At 39.2% G+C, this 22244-nt stretch overlaps 1 protein-coding gene across 2 annotated transcripts in view; it reads right to left on the bottom strand.

The window, feature by feature from the left end:
• The window catches only part of PRKG1 (protein kinase cGMP-dependent 1), a 705793-nt gene that overhangs the window by 91391 nt on the left and 592158 nt on the right, over positions 1-22244 (bottom strand). Inside the window, exon 9 of one of the 2 annotated variants that reach the window (XM_063132952.1) lies at positions 12649-12723. In XM_063132952.1, coding sequence (XP_062989022.1) covers positions 12649-12723 — 75 coding nt within the window. Of the gene's footprint in view, positions 1-12648; positions 12724-22244 lie in introns of those variants that run through there. The other variant, XM_063132954.1, reaches the window with a different exon arrangement.

The raw sequence follows: 22244 nt of genomic DNA, 5'->3' as shown, positions 1-22244 counted from the left end.
GAGGCCCGATTGGCGCCAACACTGATTTCATTTCGACGCCAAGTTAAAACATGGCTTTTAAACAAAACCTTTGATGGTTAAACTCACTGGCACATTGTTTTAACTGTTTTAACTGTATCTCTTGCTTTTAAATTATATATTGTTTTAACTTGGATCTTAGTTTAATTTGTTTTTAACTGTGTATATTTATTGTTTTATACTGTATGTTTTTATCTGTATGCCGCCCTGAGATCTTAGTGATATAGGCCGGGATATAAATATTTTAAATGAATAAATAAATAATATTTAGCAAGGAGAACAATTTTTAAGCAATTGTTTGATTTTAACAAATCTGCAAATTTCTGAGTGAATACTGAATATTGAGTGGCTAACAAAGCAAATACTAATAATTAATACTTGGTGCAGGTCTAATTTATATTCAACCATTATTTTGGCAATTGTGCATGCACACACAAGTGGAGCATGTTCCTTGCAAAGCATGACTAATGTGCAGCATGGTTAGGACTGCACATTGATTGCACTTCACTGTGGAGCTGCTAATAATACACAATCAACTTAAAGATTTTCACCTTTGCAGATATGGGTTAAGAATGCAATCTTGAAGCTAATTTCTACTCAAGGGTCTCATTGACTTTAACGCAGCTTCTCATGAGTAAGATGATGAAGGCTCAGCGATGTTTAGAGGAACAGATGCAGAGATAATTGAGTTATCCTTACATATGGTTTCATTTCATCTGATATGTTAAGGAGTTCCCTCGGCTAAAAGAACACAGCTTCTATTTCTAATAACAGACTTATCCCAGAAAAATTGTAATGCATATCTCAGGAACTTTTCTTATAATTCTAGTAAAAAGCATGTCTCAGCTGTTTTTAAGGAAATGTAAAATCATTTGTGAATAAGTTGACTTTTAAAAATAGACACATGTAATATGACCTTGGTAGGACTTATGTGAAGGGAGCAACAGCAGTCCAGGTATTATAAGCCTCCAGTGTGACCCTGGGGGATTCTACACGTCGTACTGAGGGCGCTTCTATGCGCCCCCAGTGCGCCCCCAAAGCGATCGTGTAGCTTGCCTGGAGAAGAGATGAGGAAGAGGCGTCCTTGGGTGGCGGCGGCGGCAAGGACGCCTCTTCCTCATCTCTTCGAAAGGCAAGCTACACGATTGCTTTGGGGGCGCACTGGGGGCACATGGAAGCGCCCTCAGTATGACGTGTAGAATCCCTCCCTGTGGCATGAGCCAAAGGGCAAGAGCTAGAGAACTATTCCCCAGTGATTCAAGACCTGTGGAGAAAGACCAGCATAGCAGCCAGAACATCAAGAGTTGGGAGAGCCAACTTCTGGCTGGGAGGCTAGATGTTTGAGGTAGAGTTATTGGTTCGGCTTTGGCTTGGTGATGCAATCCTCCTCAACTGCACTGGACTTTCATAGGTTGACAACTGGGACTGCTTGGATGAGTTTCAGACATTGACAGATGAGGATGGGCAAGGTGTTTGGATAAGTTAGACTGACCACTTGTATGCTCTAACCTTGCCCAAGATGGCTTGTTACATCTAAAAAGCAGGGATGGCCAGTTGTAAATTCTTCCTTGAGAGAAGGGTGGTACCAGCCTCTTTGAAGAGGTAGTAATGTGACTTGGACCCTTAAGTGATGGACAACTGTAGGCTGGTTTCTAACATCCCATTCTTGGACAAGTAACTCTAGCACATATTCTTAATACTTGCAATGATTTGACCGATGTGTAATTTAAAGGGAAAACTAGTCCAATCCAGCAAAAGTGAGTCATAACAAAGTTCTCTTGAAATCATGAAATTGATGGTAGACATTATTAATGTACTGGATTAGCTTCTATGGGACTTTATCATCACTAACTTTAATTATTATTATTATTATTATTATTATTATTATTATTATTATTATTATTTTTATTAGTATCCCGCCTTTTGCCCAATACTGGGCCTCAAGGCGGTCTTACAATGTTTAAAACATACATTGTAAAACCTAGGAAAAGAAATGTAAAATATATATATATATATATAATACACGACAAAATTATAAGTCATTAACATAGATGGAGGACCAAAGTACTCTCCATATCTACTATTATTGCAGTTATTGAAGATATCTAAATGAATAGTTCACCAATTTTTTCACTCCTCCTAGAATATATGCTGAGGTATTATGATGTTGCTCTAATATAAAATGCCATTGCATGCCTACCTATATCAGGACTGGAAGTATCTGTCTGGAAGCCACCCACCCATATAAAACTCACCTGGTAGAAGTTGATTTTTACCCCAGAAATGTCTCTGTGATGTAATTAGCACATCAGGGAAAAGTGGCTGCTTGCCACCAAAGTTTGGCTCTCTGCACACCTTCTTTTTGCTGCCCGGCTGCCAAATTTTGGCAGGAAGTTGTCATTTATCCCTATTGCACTAATTACATGGAACAATGATTGGCTTATGCTAGTGCAACACCATTAGCGCTAGCACTGGAACAACATTGGGTATTACCCACACTGTCCTGCCTAAAAGTGTCAGGGTATTGTTTTACACCACTAGTGTTTTCCCCGCCCCCCCCCCCCCATCATTTAAAGTGGATTTATAGGATCAGGCTATCCATATTATCCTCCCTCCTTAAATTCCAAATTTGGCAGTAAACTTAAAGGCAGAATTAATTTATGGACGATTTGTGTTAATTCCCTGCATTGTTTGCATTGCCCAGTAGCATGCCCAAAGTCATGCCTTTTAATATTGGGCAGTTCTGCTAAACTGGTTAGACAAATGTTTTAATTATATTTCCTCAGCCCAAGTCTGGCTTTGACTCCTTCATCTTCTTTGACCTAAACCATTCCCCCTCAAGATACCACACTACAGGTATCTATCCCATTTCAGTGCCATCCAATAAAAAGCACACAGGAAGATGATAATGTGAACACTAGAGGACATTTGTAGAAATTTGCTTTTAAATTTTGCAAATAATAATAATAATAATAATAATAATAATAATAATAATAATATGTTTATTTATTTGTTATCCGCCTCTCCCTCTGGATCGAGGTGAGGTACAACATAAATGCAAACACCATAAAATACAAATAACTAATTAAAACATTTAAAACTACTTAAGAGTTCTAGAAAGTCTTCAGTTTTATATGGCTATCTCTTCCTCAGTATTCGTGTCCCCAATTGAGCACATTCCTATTAATTTACTTATATTTTGCTCCAGACACAATTATGTTTCTTTAAGGTTTCTAAAGAAATGTCAGAAATCTAAGAATTAAGTTAAGAATATCATTCCATTTAAGCAAGTTGATTCAGAATGACTATATCTGCACAAGTCTTCTTAATATAATTTACAGAATGTAGTGCAGAATTTGCATTTTCCAGTATATACATTCTGCCCGCTCGTGAACCTTATCATTTTTCAGGCCTGGCCTCTTTTAACACAGTTTCTCACCAATAAAAGATTAATCTAATCTTTCATGTGTTTTCTTCAATTTTTACCAAGGGAGCATTTTAAACAGGAGAAATTTACATATTAGGATCTTTCTGCTACATTAACTTAGGGCTTATTTTCTTGCCGAAAAACTCTGCCAAGTCGATAAAGTAGCAGTTCTCCCCATCATTGCATTTAAGATTTATGCACATTTTAAAGTCTGAAATTAAATCCTAACGTAAAGTACAGGATCTAGATTATACAAGAGAATCTAGTGTATAATGTAGTGGTGGTGGTGGAAAAACCTTCAACAGTGATTTGTCCAAATGTCACAGAGAGTGTGGGAGCAGTGCCCACCTCTTCTGTGACATTTTTTTTGGCCTCCTGCTCCTTCTCTTATGCTTCTCCACACTGTTTAAATGATGTGACTCATCCGATATTCTCCATTACCCAGACAGCATTGCACCAGTGTACTGTTCTGTTTGTTGGCTTCTTCTCTTCTGTCCTGTTTGTTGGCTTCTTCATCTTCACTTTAAATTTCCTATGGTTGCTTTCAAAGTCTTTGCTTGACAGATATCATTCTTCTAGTTAAACCAAGGATTATCCTCTTTATTTCTCATCTGTATCCCATTTCCCTTGTGGGTCCCTACTATTGGAATACCACCGGATATCTAACTCTCTTCCTCGGGTGTTATACTTAAGCACCTTCCTAAGACCTTTATTTTTCCCATTTGACCTGTCTTTCTCTTAGAATCATAGAATAGTAGAGTTTGAAGGGGCCTATGAGGCCATCGAGTCCAATCTCCTGCTCAATGCAGGAATCCACCTTAAAACCTACCTGACAGATGGTTGTCCAGCTGCCTCTTGAATGCTTAACAAGGCGGTTTTTGTGAACCATCCAGAGAGCTTGAGCTATTGGGTGGTATAAAAATGTAATAAATAAATAAATAAATAAATAAATAAGAGGGATCTTGTACTCTCTCATTCCCTGACTGTTTCTCTAATTGGTCTTGTCTACTTCTAAACTGTAAACCTTGGGGCAAGGTCTGTTTTTTTATATTTAAGTTTCTGTACCTAGTAATTTTAAGGTATTTTATGAATAAATAATCTCTCTCATTAATTTTAGGAAAATTTCAGGCTTTCTAGTCTGGCAAATTTATTTTCTGACATTTGAAAATGACAACACTTTGGAATAACATAGCCTACTGCTTTATTTTGTTTAATGATCTTATGAATGAGGAACAAAGCATCAGAATAACTGAAGAAGGTTCAGTTATAAATTTGACAAAATTTCAGGTTATAAAATTAATTGCCACTACCTGTTTTTCTCTTCACGTCAAACTGCCATGATTTCAGTGCATTATGGGCTTTGCTCTCTCACACAGTAGCCCATTTCTGATCATACATTTGGCTCAACCCAGTAGTTTTTGTTTATGTAGGATCTGGATCAAACTATGTATTATATGGAGTTCCATTTATTTTTTCACTTAATTTCTCTATAATCAAGAAGCAACTCCTGGGACACTGCAATTCAGAGCAGAAGGAGGGTGAATGGGATGCTCAGCTCTTTCATTGCCAGTCCTATGTCTCACAAAACCACCCTCAAATACACAACTTCCTGTTACCTTTTTTCCCTGCAGGGAGAAAAAGAACTGGAAAAGTTAACTTGGGAGAGGGATTAATTTTGAAATGGAAAATGGTTGATAGGAAAAAGATTAAGCACCCTTGTCTTCAGTCATCATTCTTCCATTTTAGATTGCAACCTCCAAATGCTGTCTTTTGTTTTAAAATAAGTGGGGGGAAACCTATATGGAATTCTACATAATATGCAGTTTGGCCCTCTGATGTAGAGTCAAGTCAGGGAAAACTACATCGTAAATGTCCCTGCTGACAAATGACATTTTCTCTGATGCTGCAGTGAATTGCAAGCGTTCACTTTACACAGGGATTCTATATATGTGGCGTTTTTGTTCAGGCTCCTTCATAAGTGGTGCGTTTCTTTCTCAACTGTAGAACCTTCCTGCATTCAGACCTGCATTCATGCATTCTCAAACGTGAGATATATAGAAGAAATAAAGCATTGTGACGCTCACCTTGCTTTCATCGCAATATGCCTGCTCTCGTTCAAAAGTAGCACCCTAACTACAACAATCTTTATGACCTGCATTGCTCGGAGAAGTAGCTATAAGCCACACTCACATGAACCTGGTGGTCCTTTTGCAGTACAAATCAATCTTGACTTTCCCAATGTTGGCTACAGTGATACTTAAACATGGCTTCCACCATGAGCTAATCACAAAACAGTCGACTCAGGGGGATAGAAGGCAGCGTCTTCAAGCTGCTCAAACATTTGCATTCACATAAGCCAGAAAATACTTCTTCTGCAAAGGAAGAAAAGCTCTCCTGTTATTTCCAGCCATTAACATAATGAGCAGCATCATTACTTTCTGGAAAGACATTTAATTTGGGAATAAAGGACCAATAAACACATTCAGCTTCTCATTATAGCTTTCCCTTGAACTAGCTTAATTGGCCTTTTCCCCCCTCATTGGCAAGTTTACCGAAGTTTCACAGGTAAGGAAGAAAACATGTTCAGCCTTCAAGATATGTCCTTAGCTGCTGGTGCTTTAAAAATGCAAACATTGCTCTTATTTGAATATTTCCTTTGTTTAAAGATTAAAATGTTCAGCTTCTCATTGCCTCTAGTGCTTCCTTTCCATCTATCCTACATTGCTCTAGGGAGCTGTGCAACAGAATAACAATTGTATTAAGGAAAACAGCCTAGTGCAGAAGCCAGTGTGGTATGTTGGAGGATAGAGCATTTGGTTTGGGACATGGGGCAGCTTAACTTAAATCCCTTCTCAGCCATGAAACTCACAGGGAGACTTGATCCAGCCATCATCTTTCCATGTAACCCTTCTCAGAGACTGTGGCATGTATAAAATGCAAATCCACAACAGACCCACATATGCCACCTTAAGATCCTTGGAAGAAGGTTGGATACAAAATAAATTAATAAAAAGAAGAGAACTCCTAAAGGAAATAACTGGACATGCAACAGAAGCAAACAAGTACATACCGCATGGGACCAAAGCTAAACATTACAAATTATATGCAACTTAAGAAAACAACAACACATACTTTGTAGTGCAATCCTATACAGACTTTACAGTGGAAACTTATACATGTCTATTCAAAAGTAAGTCCCACTGTGTTCAGGGTTAGAACCTTAAATGTGTCTTTATGGCCAAACTACACGTTATGAGAAATTATTCTTTTCCCTATGTTTTTTTTTAAAAGAAAACTATCTGTGGAAGGCTTGAATCTTGCGAAGAGGACAGGTGAGGGCTGCTAATCCTTTCCCTGAACCCATTTATTAGTTCAAAATCACAGCTCTCCAGTGGCTTTCCCACACATGGGACAAAAGAAAGACAGTTCACCATCTCTCCCTTGATCTTGGCCAGGCCAGACATGTGTGGGTTGAAGAAATAAACAGCTGACAGAAAAGAAATCAGCAATTCCTTCCTGCCTCGCCAGTGTCCAGTGTCCCAAAGGTGCTCTTCTTTTTAAAAACAAATCATGCAACTACACATAATGTATAGTTTGCCTTGAAATAGGAGACAGGAAGTGTGTATACAGATTGATATTGAAGAACACTGAAGTAGTGTGATTTAGAATATTACAGCATAGGTATTATGGAAGCAACAGACCCCAGATGGCGTCTGAAAACAAAATACAATTTATTGCAAGATTCAACTTATCCAGTTCAACTCAGCAAACTGTGGTATTTCTTTATGTACTTCCCCCCTCTTCTGAGAAGTACTTGTGTTTGCAAGCTTCACTTCTGCTGCACCATGAAGTGCCAAATTTGTGCCATTCAATTGCTTCCTGAACAATCCATAGAACAAATACATGACATGATTTAGGGAACCGTATTTGATCAAATGATATAACCAATTCTAAAACTAAAATGCCTTCCTTCACAGAGACCAAACATGCATGCTAAATTAGGGTTGGGCAACTTGTGGCCCTCCAGATGTTTTGCCCTACAACTCCCCTCAGCCTGCACCACTCGTTATGCTGGTTAGGGCTGAGGAGAGTTGGAGGCCAAAACATCTGGAGCGCCACAAGTTGCCCACCCCTGCGCGAAGCGAATAACAGAGCAATCCTATGTATGTCTACTCAGAAGTAAGTTTCAATGACCCTTAGAATTTTGAGCAAAATTCGACACACTAAGAATTTTGAGCAAAACATTATGGCTTAACGTGCCATGTGAACCATTCCTAACCATGGTGGCTAGATAACAAAACATGTTCACTAGCCATTTGCTGCAAAAGGGTTAGTGGCCTAACCTGTTGTCTGAACAGGCCCATTGAGTTCAGATGGACCCACTCCCAAGTAGATGTATATAGGAAGGCAGCTTAAAGCAGGTGTAATTTTAATATCCCTAGGTGATGCTTCGTATTATAGCAGATAAAGTGGCGTTTTCTTTAAAAAAAGGGGGGGATGGCCAAGTGAGAATTAACCTTGTGTAGGGTTATGGTCTTTTTTTCCCCTGGTAGTGTTTCATTCTCTGCAAAGGTGGCTCATGCAATGTGTGACTCTGCATGCAGAAACAAACTACTGAGCTGCAACTGCTGATTGGCACCAAGAGCGAGAGAGCACCCACATGCTAATAGATGAGCATTCCTAATGGAAGAGGCCATGGAGGCAGAGGTCCTTGAAGATGCACTATGCAGCACGGACACCCTGCCAGTTAGTCCTCTCCACCCCATCTCACTCATGAACCATCACTAGCCTGAGGGTTTTCAGAACTGCATAAGTGTTAGAAATTCAACAGTTGCCGCTGTTATTTCCATGCTATTAAAGGGAAGGAATCTCAATCGAACCTCAAGCCTCGTATTAATACTAGCCAAAATAAAAAGTAATAGAGCTTCTTCTGCATGTTAGGGGAGAATTTTATGAAAGTATTCCAAAAGGTTTGAAAGAGGATAGAGTAGCTGAAAACTGTATAAGCCTTGCTATTGTACTATTGCTTGATGTACTGTTATGCAAGGTACCAACTTCTAAATATACCATAATTTTGCATCACTCAGAAAGCAATTATACATTCAAAATTGCACCAAAGTTTCATGGGCAATGAGTTAAATGAAAGGAGTTTGTTTTGTAGTATAAATGCAAAAATATGCATTTATTACTAATTTAAAAAGAGTGTTAAATAGCATTAGAAATTACTTTGTTTAGATTTTCTTGTAATGGTGCCATCTTTAATTAATTGAAGCTAATAGGAACGCTTTTCCAGACATAATTCATGTACTGTATAATTAACGCAACATATATTTTTTTTTAGAGAACTGAAATATCTAACTTCCTTCCGTCTGGTTTAACATCCTCTCTCTTTCTCTGCCTGTTTTCTCCAGAATAATTTGTATTTTAAAGAATTTATTTGGGGTAATTTGTGTGGGAAATTCATTGTATTGCCTGTTCTAACATGTTAAATCTAGTAAATATTTCTAAATTTGCATATATACATGTAAATTGGCATATGGAAATTTGATGCAAAATTTGATGGATTTTTGGTAGTGCATGCTTTCTTTTTTGATGATGTGTAAGAAGCCACTCTAAATTTGTCCGTTCCGTGCAACCAACCCTTTTCCCCGCCTCAAATGTTTTTTCAGATGCCACCTCTAGAGAAGGAGGGCTAAGAAAAAAGTGTGGTTCAGATGCACATTCTGAGATTTGTGTGTTGAGGGAAGTTGCCTTTTCCTTGCACGTAGGTTAACACTGCACAACAAGCAATACCTGGGCATATGTGGTTTTCCTCCTGTATAAAATTAAAATGGGAGGCACCTGTACATGTAGAGCATATCAATATCAATGTATATAGAAGTAAAGCCAATTCATTTGAACACTCCTTGAATTCACTGTGATCAATGCTCAATAATGTGGTATTTTCTAGTGCAAGCTGACAAAAGAATGCAATAACATTACACCACTTATCTTATTAGCAAGTGAGCACCTGGCTTAGACAGAACTGTGTCTCCTGCTGTCATTTCACAGCCTGATACTTTAAAATATATTCCCCTGAAAGTCAATTAGTTGAAGTCAATTAGAGGAACATGAAAAAACATCTTAGAGGAGCTCTGCCATATGTAGTACAGGCAAAGGAACTATTGAAAAGTATACCTTTAGGAAGCAGGTGTATTGCTTCCTCTATTGGGTACAGCTTTTCTATTCTTTTTATTGATCTGTTCATGGGCTTTTTTTCATGTGGTTGCATTCAAGGGCAGACAAATTTTTCTCCGGTATTTAACTCATAAATATACCTTTCCCCTGGAAATATTATTTCACTTTGTAACTTTTAGAGGCATAAAGCACTGGTGTGTTCAACTTCACAAAGTCCAAAGGCCACTAGGTTGGAGCCAATAAAGTGGCTATTTAAATCACCCCCTTTAGGATTGCATGGGAGTGCAATATATAGTTATATTTAAGTACCTTAAAACCATTAAAATTCAAACTGAGATAATTAATCAACTAAGATTCTTTAATTGGGTTACAGTAGTAGTACTTGTAGTAGTAGTCTAATAGAAGTATTTAGAGCCTAATGAGCATCGCTTTGGATTAGCTAATACTGACTATAAAAGTAAAATTAAGGTGACATACACTACTCACTAGCTAAAATCATTATCATCACCTTCATACTGATCTCTATAAGTTCCCACTGATGCACATAAGCCATATAGGACATCCCATGTAAAATCACATTGCGTTAAAGAACCATACTTCTAGCAAACAGGATAACCAGATTACTAATCCAATAAATTCACATAGACCACATCCCTCTGAAACCAACCTGATTTTTTTTTTAATCAGGGAAGATAAAACAGGGACTTATTCTGCCTGATCACGACAGCTCACTGTAGCTTGCGTGTGTGTGTCGGCAGCCATTTTTAATATTCAACGTCCAGTGGAGGGTTGGCATGCTTTGTCATGTTGTCCAAAACCTACAATGGTCTGTTGCAGGGTTATTTGTGTAACCTTAAAACAGCTCCTGCCATCTGGATTCAGATGACACAATAAATCATGCCAATCTCCTGCCATGGGTTGAATATTAAAAATGGCCTCCAGCACACATCAAACCCATCATGGCTTAAATAATCCATGACGGACTGCAGTGATCATTTGAACTGGCATGCAGGGGCTGACTTGAGTATCCTCTCTTCCTCATATATTCTTGGCTTTTGGATCAAGAAAAGAAGTAATACTCAAAGAACCAATTTATGTGTATGATTCCTCGTCCCACTAGGATTGCACACACAGAAGCCTGCTGAGCATTCATAATGTTCTAACAGCACATATAAGGCTTTTCTAATGTAATAAATGCTGTTGAATTATCAAAAATAATCTACCAAAGTTATAGATGTTATAAGGAGTTACTATTTAAACTTTAGATTTTTTAGGCATCTTCCCATTTACACCTCTCAGCAACCTTTGTCTCTATTCGTTTATTGCAAAAATAATAATAAATAGAATTCATTCTGGTATTATAGAGAAGATTAAACTATAATGCACAGTTGTAAGACTTTCTATTAAGATCATTCAGGCAGAAGAATGTCTAAGTGGCAATTATAGCAGCCCTTATCATCAATTTGCTGGAATATACGGATTTTTGAGAAGCAAGAACATCTCTCCAAGTTATAAGACTAGTGCTTACAGCTGGTCTGTCAGGGAGACATTATTTCTATACTTAATAAGTATGTTTACTGAAACACTGTTCATTAGCTAGTCTTTCCAACCAATCTTTGTAGTCCGCTTTCTTCAATCATATCAAAGCTGTAGTTTGCACAACTACATGTGGGAAGTTGCAACAATTTACAATGGACAGTATCCAACTGGACTCCTGAACTCCTGCTGATCGTGTAGAGCCAGCCAGTGACGGATGGTACAACCGGGATTTATCAGTTGTAAAAGCAACCCAGAAACAAGCAAATGCTCTCCTGCGAGCTCCACTAATCTACCTGTTTGTTCTGGAACAGGTGCTTCCACTGATTCCCAGTTGCTTTTAGAATGACTAAATGCCCAATGTGGTCACTCCCACTGATGCACAGGTACAGCAGGAAACTGACCCATGGATGGAGGGAATGAGCCAGGGGGAGGAAGCAGACTGTCGTTCTTCCCATTGCTCTCTCCTTTGTTCCTCATGCAGTTGGTCTCGGGAACAAACATTCAAGAGGCTGCAAGTGCTGTTACCATGAGGCCACATAACCCTAACCTGGGCTACAACAGCTTTGCTTCAAGGGCAACAATGGATCCACCTGCACTCCCTTATGTCCATGAAATTGTCCTTCAGAAATGACCTTGCTGATGTATTAGGCTACCAGGAGAATGAGCTCCTCCTAGCCCATGGCAGGCCTATTTTCTCTCTCAATCACCAACATTGGGACCTATCACAGAAGTCAGAGAAATCTGCAAAGGAACCAAATGAGTTTGGATTTTATGAATCCGAATGGCAGATTCTGCAGTGGGCTGGCTTTTTCCTGCCAGGCACAGTCTGCGGAATTGCAAACTATTTCCCTAACTTTTCATTGCAGAAAAATACACTACTTTAAAAAAAAAAAAAAAAAAAAGCCCGCCCAAAATGTACATTTGCCCCATATGTTAAAGTGTGAAAATGTACATTTTGAGGGGGATTTCTGCATATGTGGGGGGATTTGCACATGTGCATGTACAAATTTGCTCAAATCTGCATTTGCGCAAATTTGGAAATGGGGAAAAAAAAAACCTTTTTCCATCCGTGGGATGATGACGGAACAAAATGTGCCTGACAATCTGCAAAATACAGACAGAACAGATTCTGTACATCCCACAAATACTAGCCTAGGTCTTAATTACCTCTGACTTACCAAGCCAAATGCAGCCCAAGAGCCACATATTGTGGCCTTGTGGATTATCATTTGTATGGCTTTATTTATTTTCTCTAATAATGCCATGTAATCTGTTCTGTGCTTTTGGAAGTTAACATGATAAAAAAAATAACTAACTACTAGCAGTGATTTTCTTTCATTTTATTTTTTTATGGTTTTCTTTTATGAAGGAATGCTTTCAAGAACTACCTTAATTGGATTTCTTTTGCCTCCTTAAAAAAAATGTAGCATTAAGGCAAGCATGTTGAAAAGAATATTAAAAAGTGAAAGGCATTAATTGACACTTACTTTGCTTTTGCTTCGGCATCCTCATATGCTTTGTTGGAAACATCATCCAGGCCCCCAATCAAATGTTTGAAAGAGCTGTAAAACAAAGGCATATTTTATAGAAAATGTCTGTAATATAATTAAAGCATTTCAAACATTACTCATTATGTAAGTCCTGTCAAGGAACTACCAAAACATGATGAAGAAGTTAACACAGACATCTTTCTTTCTTTCTTTCTTTCTTTCTTACATTTATATCTCGCTTTTTTCCTCCAAAGAACCCAAGGCGGCGTATGTAATCCTCTTCCTCTCCATGTGTCATGTTTCTCAGAAAACTTTTGCTTTCGATGGGAGGCAAATGACAAGGCTTGCTAAGTAATCTACAAAACTTTTATTAAGCAACAAACATCTCTTCTACCAGAAGAGAGTCTAATCTCTTGGAAACTTCCCCCTAGGCAAAACTATGCAAACTAAGCAAGACAATTGTTCACTCAAGAATTGTCCCAAATGCCCGTAACTTCAGAGAGCCTGGTGCGGGGGAAGGTTTTGGAGCAATCCTAGTCAGACCGTCTTTCTCACGCCTTCCTTCTGCTCCGAGCTTTTTAGTTCCAGCGGAACCTAGCATCAGCTAGCTTGTCAGGACGCTCTCCTCCGGGAGAAAGCTCACTTCCCACTGAGTGTGTAGGATTTGGCCTTGAAGAGATAAGCTCCGGAGAGGGCTGACTCCCAGCTGGGGTTTCGCCCGTGAGAGCTTCCTCTCTCAGTGGTACAGGCTAGCTGGTGTCTGGCGCCACCTCTTCTAGTTCTGAATCTGAATCTGATTGATTACCTGAAACACCTTCCCCCAAAACAGGGGCAGTAGGGTTAGACATGACACCATGTTATCCTCACAACAACAAGCCTGTGAGGTAGGTTGGGCTGAGAGTCTGTGACTGGCCCAAAGTCACTCAGTGGGTTTCCATGGCCAAGTGGGGACTAGAACCCGGATCTCCAGACTCCCAGTCCACCACCTTAGCCACTACACCATACTGGTTCTCTCAGAAATGGAATTAAGGCAAAATCCTATGCATGTTTAGACAGGGAAAAAAGTCCTACAACTCCCAGCATTCCGCACGCTAAGAGTTGTAGGACTTTTTTCTGTCTAAATATGCATAGGATTGCACCCTAAATCAACAATGCTATGGATCGGCATCTGCCTCCCCTGGACAGAAGGGCTTTTTTTTATGTCTGGGGAAGGTTTCTGATCCAGGGGAATATTTCTGCTGATGAAGAAGGGGATCCTTGCTGATTCCAACCCCCTCTGCTCTGGAGGGTTGGATGGCCTTCTGGAACAGCATGGGAACTGCAGTGCCATCAGCAAATAATGTGTCACCCTCCACTACCAGCTGGAGCATCCTAAGGGGAAATTCACTCAAGGAGTGCTCCTACTGTTGGAGGGAAACCCTGGATCCAGCCTATTAATTTCACTATATGCAATTAAAAATCAGTGGATGGTGGTAATGAGGTGGTAAAGAGGCAACAAATGAGATCCAACTATTCCACCTAATTTTAGGAACAGCTTTTAAGACTGAAGTAAGTTAAGTTAAGTTAAGTTAAGTTAAGTGAGTTATCTTAATCAAAATAGATATTTATTAACCAAGCAAACCTTAAATCTGACTACTGGTTCTTTGTCTTCAGCAGCAGTAGTTTGCAAACTTTCAAGGGAACCCTTTTCCCAATCAATAATTTAGTAAGAGGCCTCATCATCTAAAACAATAGTATGACATGTGAAATAAAAGAATTATAAAGGGAGAACAGGAATTAAAAGGTTTGGAAAAGCAGGCATGTCATCACTTTGGGTGGTCCAAAACTATAAAGGAAAAAAGGAGCTTCTTAATAACTAGAATAGGTTGTTACAGGCCTCTTGAGACTTCTTGTTGCTCTTAAAGAATTGAGTGTGTGCCCTAGAACACACCCATCTGACTTCTGCATCTCTGACCTCCTGGGGAAGACAACCAGTGGTGCAAAAGCAATCTTTTAGGAAGCTTGTCTGCCATTACTGATATACTAGTTGAAGACACCTGGTAAGTTAATAAAGAATAACATTTCTTAGTTTGAAAGCTTATTTCTCTTCAGTATTCAAAATATTATTGGAGGGCACACTATCAACAATAGTTTATTAATTCAACAATAAAACCTATACCAATGTCATAGTTTCCCCTAGGATAACACAGAAAAAAAATGTAATTTTGATTGCAAAGTATTTTCTTGTAGGAAGGATTCACACCTTTGAAGAATTTCAGTATCCAGAATTCCTGAAAGGTAGGTTCATAATTCAGATGTGGCCTCAACAACCCTGACATCAGTTCTTGACTGTTATTACATTGGTTATCCGTTGTGAACGTTGCAATATCCCCCTTCCTAATTCTCTTACTCTGGTCAGAGTCGTTATATTCTAAAGCATCTTAACTTGATAAAAAGTCTTAGGTCATAGCTGGACGGGGTGATATCCCAGGGCAATCACTCGGATCGTCCCTGTGCATCCACATGACTCACAGGGGATCCCCAGGAGCAGGGAGGGATGATCCCTCCCTTTTTCCGGGATCTCGTCCTACCCTTTCAGCCCGTTTTTTCCATGGTCTTGGGATGATCCCAAGACCGCAGAACGTGTGGCTGAGCATCGCAGTTTGTCCTGGCTTCTCGTGGTTACTCGCAAGGAACTGGGAACTGCGCCCATTGGGGTGGGGTGGGGGGAGGGGGAAAATAATTTGTGGTGTGTGTGTGTGTGTGTTTTAAAAAACACCTTACCTCTGAGCACATGAGCGCTCATATGCTTCTTCTGTGTATTTTTTAAAAACAAAATGGCGGGCACGTGTAAACAGAAGGGAGATCTCATGATAAAAATATTGTGAGATCTTCACCCCTCCGTCCCTCTAGACCGCTAGGTCTAGCTGAGGCCCTAGTTTCCTCATGGAGAATATGCCCTTCTCCATGAGGAAAAAGTAACTAGGCTGCATTTTAGTTTAGAATGTAGTATCTCCCTTACCAACCTGACATGCCCCTTGCAACCAGTGTCCTGATTTGTTTTCAATCAAATCGATATGGAGAGCCCACACTCAGATGAACACAGATAATTTTGTGACTGTGAGAAATGAAGAGAGGGAAGAATGAGCACGAATCTGAGAATGATGTCGTGTTGATTATTCTCCTGAATGTAATGACTGAGTAGGCCTATTTCTCTTTACTTACAATCCCAGGTCTAAACCAGACATGGCATTTGTGACCGCTTGCCTTATGAAGCTAATAGCTGTTGCAGGGCGGGGGGAGAGTTAGTGGAGAATGTGTCAGGAAGGAAAGGGTTGCCCCCCCTTCTCAACCTGATGAAAAAAAACCTCCCTACACCATTTGAATGAATTAAAAACCACTACAGTATTTCTAAGCAATGCCTTTAGCCTCACATTTAGTTTGGCCTGTTGCGGATAGTTCTATGGCCAATAATTAAGCCTAGCTGCCTTCTTAAGACATTTGTGTACCTGCCTGATTCTGGGTGGCTCTTACTTATTACAAAAAAGGGCTGAAAGAAGAATCACAAGCGAGGACCAAATTTATTTCTGGCCAGGTAACATGGAAAGCAGATTTATCTGTGAATGACAGCCTTCTGGAGGAGCTGAAACAAATATAACTGTCCCCTAAGTGAACTAACAAATAAGTAGATAAGAATGGGATCGTGTGTAAACCTATCTGCTTCTTTGTTAGTCTCTAATATTGTAAAGCATACTTGACATGGGTTGGATCTTTCATGATTACTTATGAAAGCATATTGCAAAAATACCCAGGCTTATTTCCCCCCTAGAGGCTTTTATCTCACCTACTTATCAAAGCAAACAATGGATATGTCTTTGCTAAAAATCATCTCTAATCTGATATCATGGAGACCTTGCTCCAAGTGTTACTATATATCAATGAAACAAGCAAAAGCTGACTGCTAATACAACAGTAGGAGGGCCATTCCCCCCCCCTTTTAAATGGAAAAATAGGGAAAGGATCATACATTATTACCAACTAAAATTGTATTTTTAAATAAAAAATATTTAAGAAATTAATCTTTGGTAGATCGAATATTAATACTTATTTATCATTCATATTTTTGGCTTGAATAAGGAATGTAAATTTATTGGAGGCATGGGTCAGAAAAGTAAGTTCTTATGGTTAGGTATTACTCTGAGTAATGAGGTGGGAATGTTAAGCATTATCACAATAGAAGTATCAAGATACAATTAATTACCGTATTTCTTCGATGGTAAGATGCCATCGATTGTAAGATGCACACTAATTTCAGTACCACCAACAGAAAAAAAAAAACCTAAGACACACCCGCGATTCATTTTTAGAGATGTTTATATGGGGGGAAAAGTGTGTCTTAGAATCGAAGAAATAGGGTAAGAATTATATTTCATTCAGTTGTCCTGAATGAAATATACAGCAGAATCGTATAGATACCTACTCAGAAGTCCGTCACATTGAGTTCAATATGGGAATGGGTATAGGATTGTAGCCAAAGGGGACTAAAGATAATTTCAGTAATTCTCTGAATTAATGATAAAAAGTTGCTGCTTTGGATCTGTTTTCCATTCAATCGTAAAATGCAAGCTATCAAATATAAAAAAAGCCACAGCAAAAGGATTTCATAAGTTTGGGCATGTGGAATTATATGCTTCCTTATTATTTTCTCTAGCCATTAATCTGTTTCCTTATTTACCTGTTATTCATGATTCATAATTAAGAAGATCTCTCTCTCTCTCTCTCTCTCTCTCTCTCTGTCTCACACACACACACACACACACACACACACACACCATATTTATTTTCTAAATAATCAATCAGTGTAACACCAGCACCCTTGGCTAATTGCAGCAAATTGTGCATCCCAGGCACCATTAAGTTATAAATCAAACAACATTTTCTGAATAATAATGAAAAACATGATTAGCTAAAAAAATATGATAGAGAAGCCAAAAATTAAGATATGATAATTTGCAATGGCTTAACTTTCTTTCTTTTTTTGGGGTGGTACTGTGGTTTAGCTCTGCGTAGACACCACAAACCAGATATACCTGGATAAGAGGGAAGGGCATTTTGCATATTCTCAGATGCATACACTTCTTTTTGCATCTACAGAGATATAATGCAGGATACCCGAAATACTTTGGAAAGCCATGGTTGGCTTGCCCAGCACTTTAAAGGAGAAGGTGATATAGGAGCTGTACAAGGAAGGGAAATGCAGGAGTGGCTTATTCTGGGTGATATTCCCTTAGATCAATAATTCCTAGATTATCTGTGAGGATGTGCTAACTAGCGTAGTAGAAAAAAATAATTTAATTAAGGAATTAAACCGTTGTAAACCGCCCAGAGAGCTTCGGCTGTGGGGCGGTATATAAATGTAAATAAATAAATAAATAAATAAATAAATTAAAGGCAATGATGCTCGAAAATGTCAGGAGCTGGCAGGGCTAGAATTGTGTGAGGCTGCCCTCTATGGTAAGCTATCAGAACTGCACCTTCCTATTAGTAAAGTATTAACGTGCTCTGGACTGGCCATGCGCCCACCCGGCTGGCTGTTAGGCCCTCCTGGCATTTCTTAACTCTGACTCTTGGCTTTTTTCCTCAGTTGTGACTCCAGGCTTTGTTACCTGGCTAAGAAAGCTATCAAGACTGATCTCTTCCGGCAGGCCTATCCAGTCGAAGTTTAGAATGTTTTTAGGATGTTTTAACAATGTATATTATGTTTTAATTCAGTTTTATGTGTTTTATATTTACTATTGTTCCCCACCTCAATCAAAATGAAGAGGCGGGTAAGAATTATTATTTATTTATTTATTTATTTATTTATTTCCAGGCACAGTTCAAAGTGCTGTATTTGTCTAATAAAGTCCTACTTTATTAGGCTTGAGATTTTAGTACCTAAAGATGACCCAGAGGCCATTCTCTGATGCTCCCCCAATCTGAAGGTGTCTATGAAGGAGAAGGAATTTTTGGCAGAGGCAAGCTGGGAATCAGAGCCATTTTCAAAGGCAAACCCACATATAATGCATTGTAATTATCCAAACAGGATAGTGTGAATACCTGTTGCAATGCAAAATTAGCAGACAAATATATAAATAATATTTACATTGTAAAAGTAAACCTTTTGGGTGTAAGAGTGAAGTGTGCTTCCAATTATAAATCAGACAATAATAAATGTGCCTCAGCTAGAAGTTTGGCAAACTTTGCCTGAAAGCTTCATCCCATGTACATGTTTCTCTCGAATTATCCCTACAGCGCTAAGCTGTCAGCGTTGTTGTTATTGTTGCTATTGGGTGGCAAGATCCTTTGCATACTAGGAAGTGGTTTAAGGGTGGAAATGTAAAAAAATAAATGGATGACCCAATCCAATTCAAATTTGGTATGCTTAAAGCTCTCCTTAATATCTATTACTGTGCCAATTTTGAAGTCTTTATCTTTAAAGCTTACGCAGATGTAAGCATTTGTTTAATTCATATCAAATCCTGCTCCTGTGCCCCAGTGGCCGCTCAGAAGATACGCTTGAAATCTGGTGGCTAAATATTGCACTTCTTTTGGCTTCATAGCACAATTAAAGCAGGATGCACGGGAGTACTTCACAATAAAAGCAGATTATAAGCTGGAAAGCTTCAGAGTCCTTTGCATGCAGTTCGCAGTGATTGCACAGTATAACGCTGGTGTGATAAAGCTCTTAGATTCTATCTTCTATTATATTGCTGTAGAACAGCCAAATCAGTCTCTATATGGAATGCACACTTGTCCTTTAACTCCCAAAGGAATATAGGAAATTGCCTTATATGGGGTCGGAACACTGGTCCATCTAGTTCAGAATTGTCTACACTGATGGACAGCAGCTCTCAGGAATTTCAGACAACCATTTTTCCCAGTCGTACCTGGAGATACTGAACCTGGGACCTTCTGCATGCAAAACACATGCTCTGCTACTAAGACTTGGCCTTTCTCCATATTCAAATCATGTTCGGTAGTTGAGAGTTCTGTTACTAAACACAGGTCTCTGTTCTTAGCCCAGTCTCTAATTAAGTTCTACAGCACACTAATTCAAGAAGTCATTACATAGATAAATGGATTGCCATTACTGTACAGAGTTTTCTTGTGAAATTAAATGCTCACAAGCAGTTTACTTACAAGCAGTGTAAAGTCAGAGGAGGGACTTGGGATGTTTTATGCCATGACACTGGTCACATGAGCCAGACATCCACACAAGCGGTTATAGCCACAGGTATGCCGGCTGCAGTAACATTCTGCCCCGTCACTGCCCCAATGCTATTTCTAAACAGCATTGATTGCATCAACCTAGTTGAAAGACATGGATTTAGGCGGTGGCTAGGGACTGCAAGCAGCCAATCAGCTTGAATCTGAACAAGCCTCAGAATTACAACACTCTGGGAAATATATTGTACTATCATATCATTAAGTGCATTGTATCCAGTATCTAAGAATCTAATTACTAAATACTGAGGATAATTTACCATTAACAGAGTGAGAGATGGCTGCTACCGCCTTTGAGCCTCTTGTGAGACCTGTTAGTTAGTAGATTAGAACAGTTCAAGCTATTAAAGGTCCAAAGCAGACCTGGGATGGCCGCTCAAAATTTGCTCAGTCAGCAGGTCCTAGCCCATTCATGTGGGGGCTGGCCATATGCAAATCCAGCCATGCAGATCTAGATATGCATTCTACCACACACCTGCATTTTGATGCCTTTGTAGTGGCATGCAGTGGCCCACTACTGCATATGAAAGTCATTTCACACGACTGGCTCACCATAAACCAGGCGAACGATACATGAGTCCCACCCCACTTGACTGCTGCCTACAATGGCACTACATGAACAAACAAGGGTGTATGCCCACCTATATATAAAACATTGGGTTGACTTACAAATCAGGAATAAGAAGACATAACTCTGGGACAGCAATATAGACACAGCTCTGTTTCTGTTACTGCACGTCATTGTGCTGAAATATAACCTGCTTTTAAAATCTCCTCTAAACCCAAGCTGGCATTTCCGTATTGAATTGCCGTCAAACCTGGGGGAAATAGTGTGTCTCCTTTTTAGTTTCATATCCTCTTTGGCCAGCTGCCAGATATGCAAGATAAGATTCTCTTCCCTGCTCCGACTGTTTTAGCAATGCTCCTAAGGTGAATAGACAGTGATTGTGCTGGACTATGCCCCTAGACTCTAAAAACTGCTGGTACCAAAATGGTGGGTTTCAAGAGTTGGCAACTCTCTTTCAGTGATGCAAATGGCAAGAGTGAAAGCAGATGGATGGTTAAAGCCAGAGGCCTAATGAAACACTGAGTAGTTTTGAATTGAAGTTGTTGGATGCTTTGAGTGGTGTCACGGCGTTGTGGAGCTGGATACTGCCTTGGGAGTCCAACTATCTGTAAGTCCCTAAAAAGAGCAATGTTGGATCAGATCAAGGGTCCATCTCATCTAGCATTCTGTTCACACACCACCAATTCCTAACAAACATACTTTCATAGTTGGAAACTTCAGCTGGTCCAGAATGCTGCGGCCAGACTACTGACCAGGACCAGGTAGAGGGAGCAAGCAACTCCCTTGTTAAAAAGTGTCACTGGCTACAGGGCTGTTTCCAGGCACAATTCAAAGTGCTGGTTATAACCTTTGAAGCCCTACACAGTTTCAGAACAATCTATTTGAAAGATCACATTCCCCCATATAAGCCTGCCTGGGTTTGAAGATTCTCAGGAGAACCCCTTCACTTGGTCCCACTAGGCACATGTGCAGGGAACATGAGAGAGAGAGCTTTCTCAGGCCTTTATGAGAGAGGGCCTTCTTCTGCCAGGCTTTGGCACTCCATGCCTAGAGAAGCCAAGGTAGCTCCATCTTTGTTCACATTCTGCCCTAAGGCAAAAACTTTGTTTTGTTCAGGCAAGCTTTTGGCATCTAAGCAGATTTGCTGCCAAATTTGGCGGGTGCCATTATTTCTGTCTTATTGATGTGCTTTTATTTGGCTTTTATTTTCATTTGAATTTGTGTTTTATTGCATGTTTTTTTAAATTTTATTGGATACCTTTTTAATTCATGGGTTTTAACGTTTTAATTAACATTTACCGTTTTTGTCATTTTATTGTTAGTCATCTTAAGTGCTATTTTAGTGGGAAGGTGAGGTGTAATTTAATAGATTATTAAATAAGATAGTTTCACAAAGTCACCCAAAATCCCCAATGATCTCTGCTGCAAAAGTAACCACTGCTGCTGACATAGCTTTAGACTTCCCACTATTTAGGGAAGCAAAAGCTAAAGAATCCCATTATTTTTATGCATCATCCTGCAGAGTCAAATAAATACATGCAATAGAACACTGTAAGTTGCATGGGAAAAATCCTGTGATAGCATAATAGGGTTTACAGCAAAATAAAACAGAGTACGGATGTAGCGTAGGAGACACTCCTCTTCAATTACAAAAACAAAACAAAACCCATAAACATATATTATAAATAAAATGAGTTATTACTTAATAATCTATTATTATATACCTGGTCGCAATCATCTATGTCTTACAGATGGAAATGAATGCTAAAGGAAAACTACA

This window comes from Elgaria multicarinata, chromosome 8 (genome assembly GCF_023053635.1).
Source record: "Elgaria multicarinata webbii isolate HBS135686 ecotype San Diego chromosome 8, rElgMul1.1.pri, whole genome shotgun sequence".
NCBI lineage: Eukaryota > Metazoa > Chordata > Lepidosauria > Squamata > Anguidae > Elgaria > Elgaria multicarinata.
The sequence above is the reverse complement of the archived record's forward strand: the minus strand, read 5'-3'. Positions and strand labels throughout refer to the sequence as shown.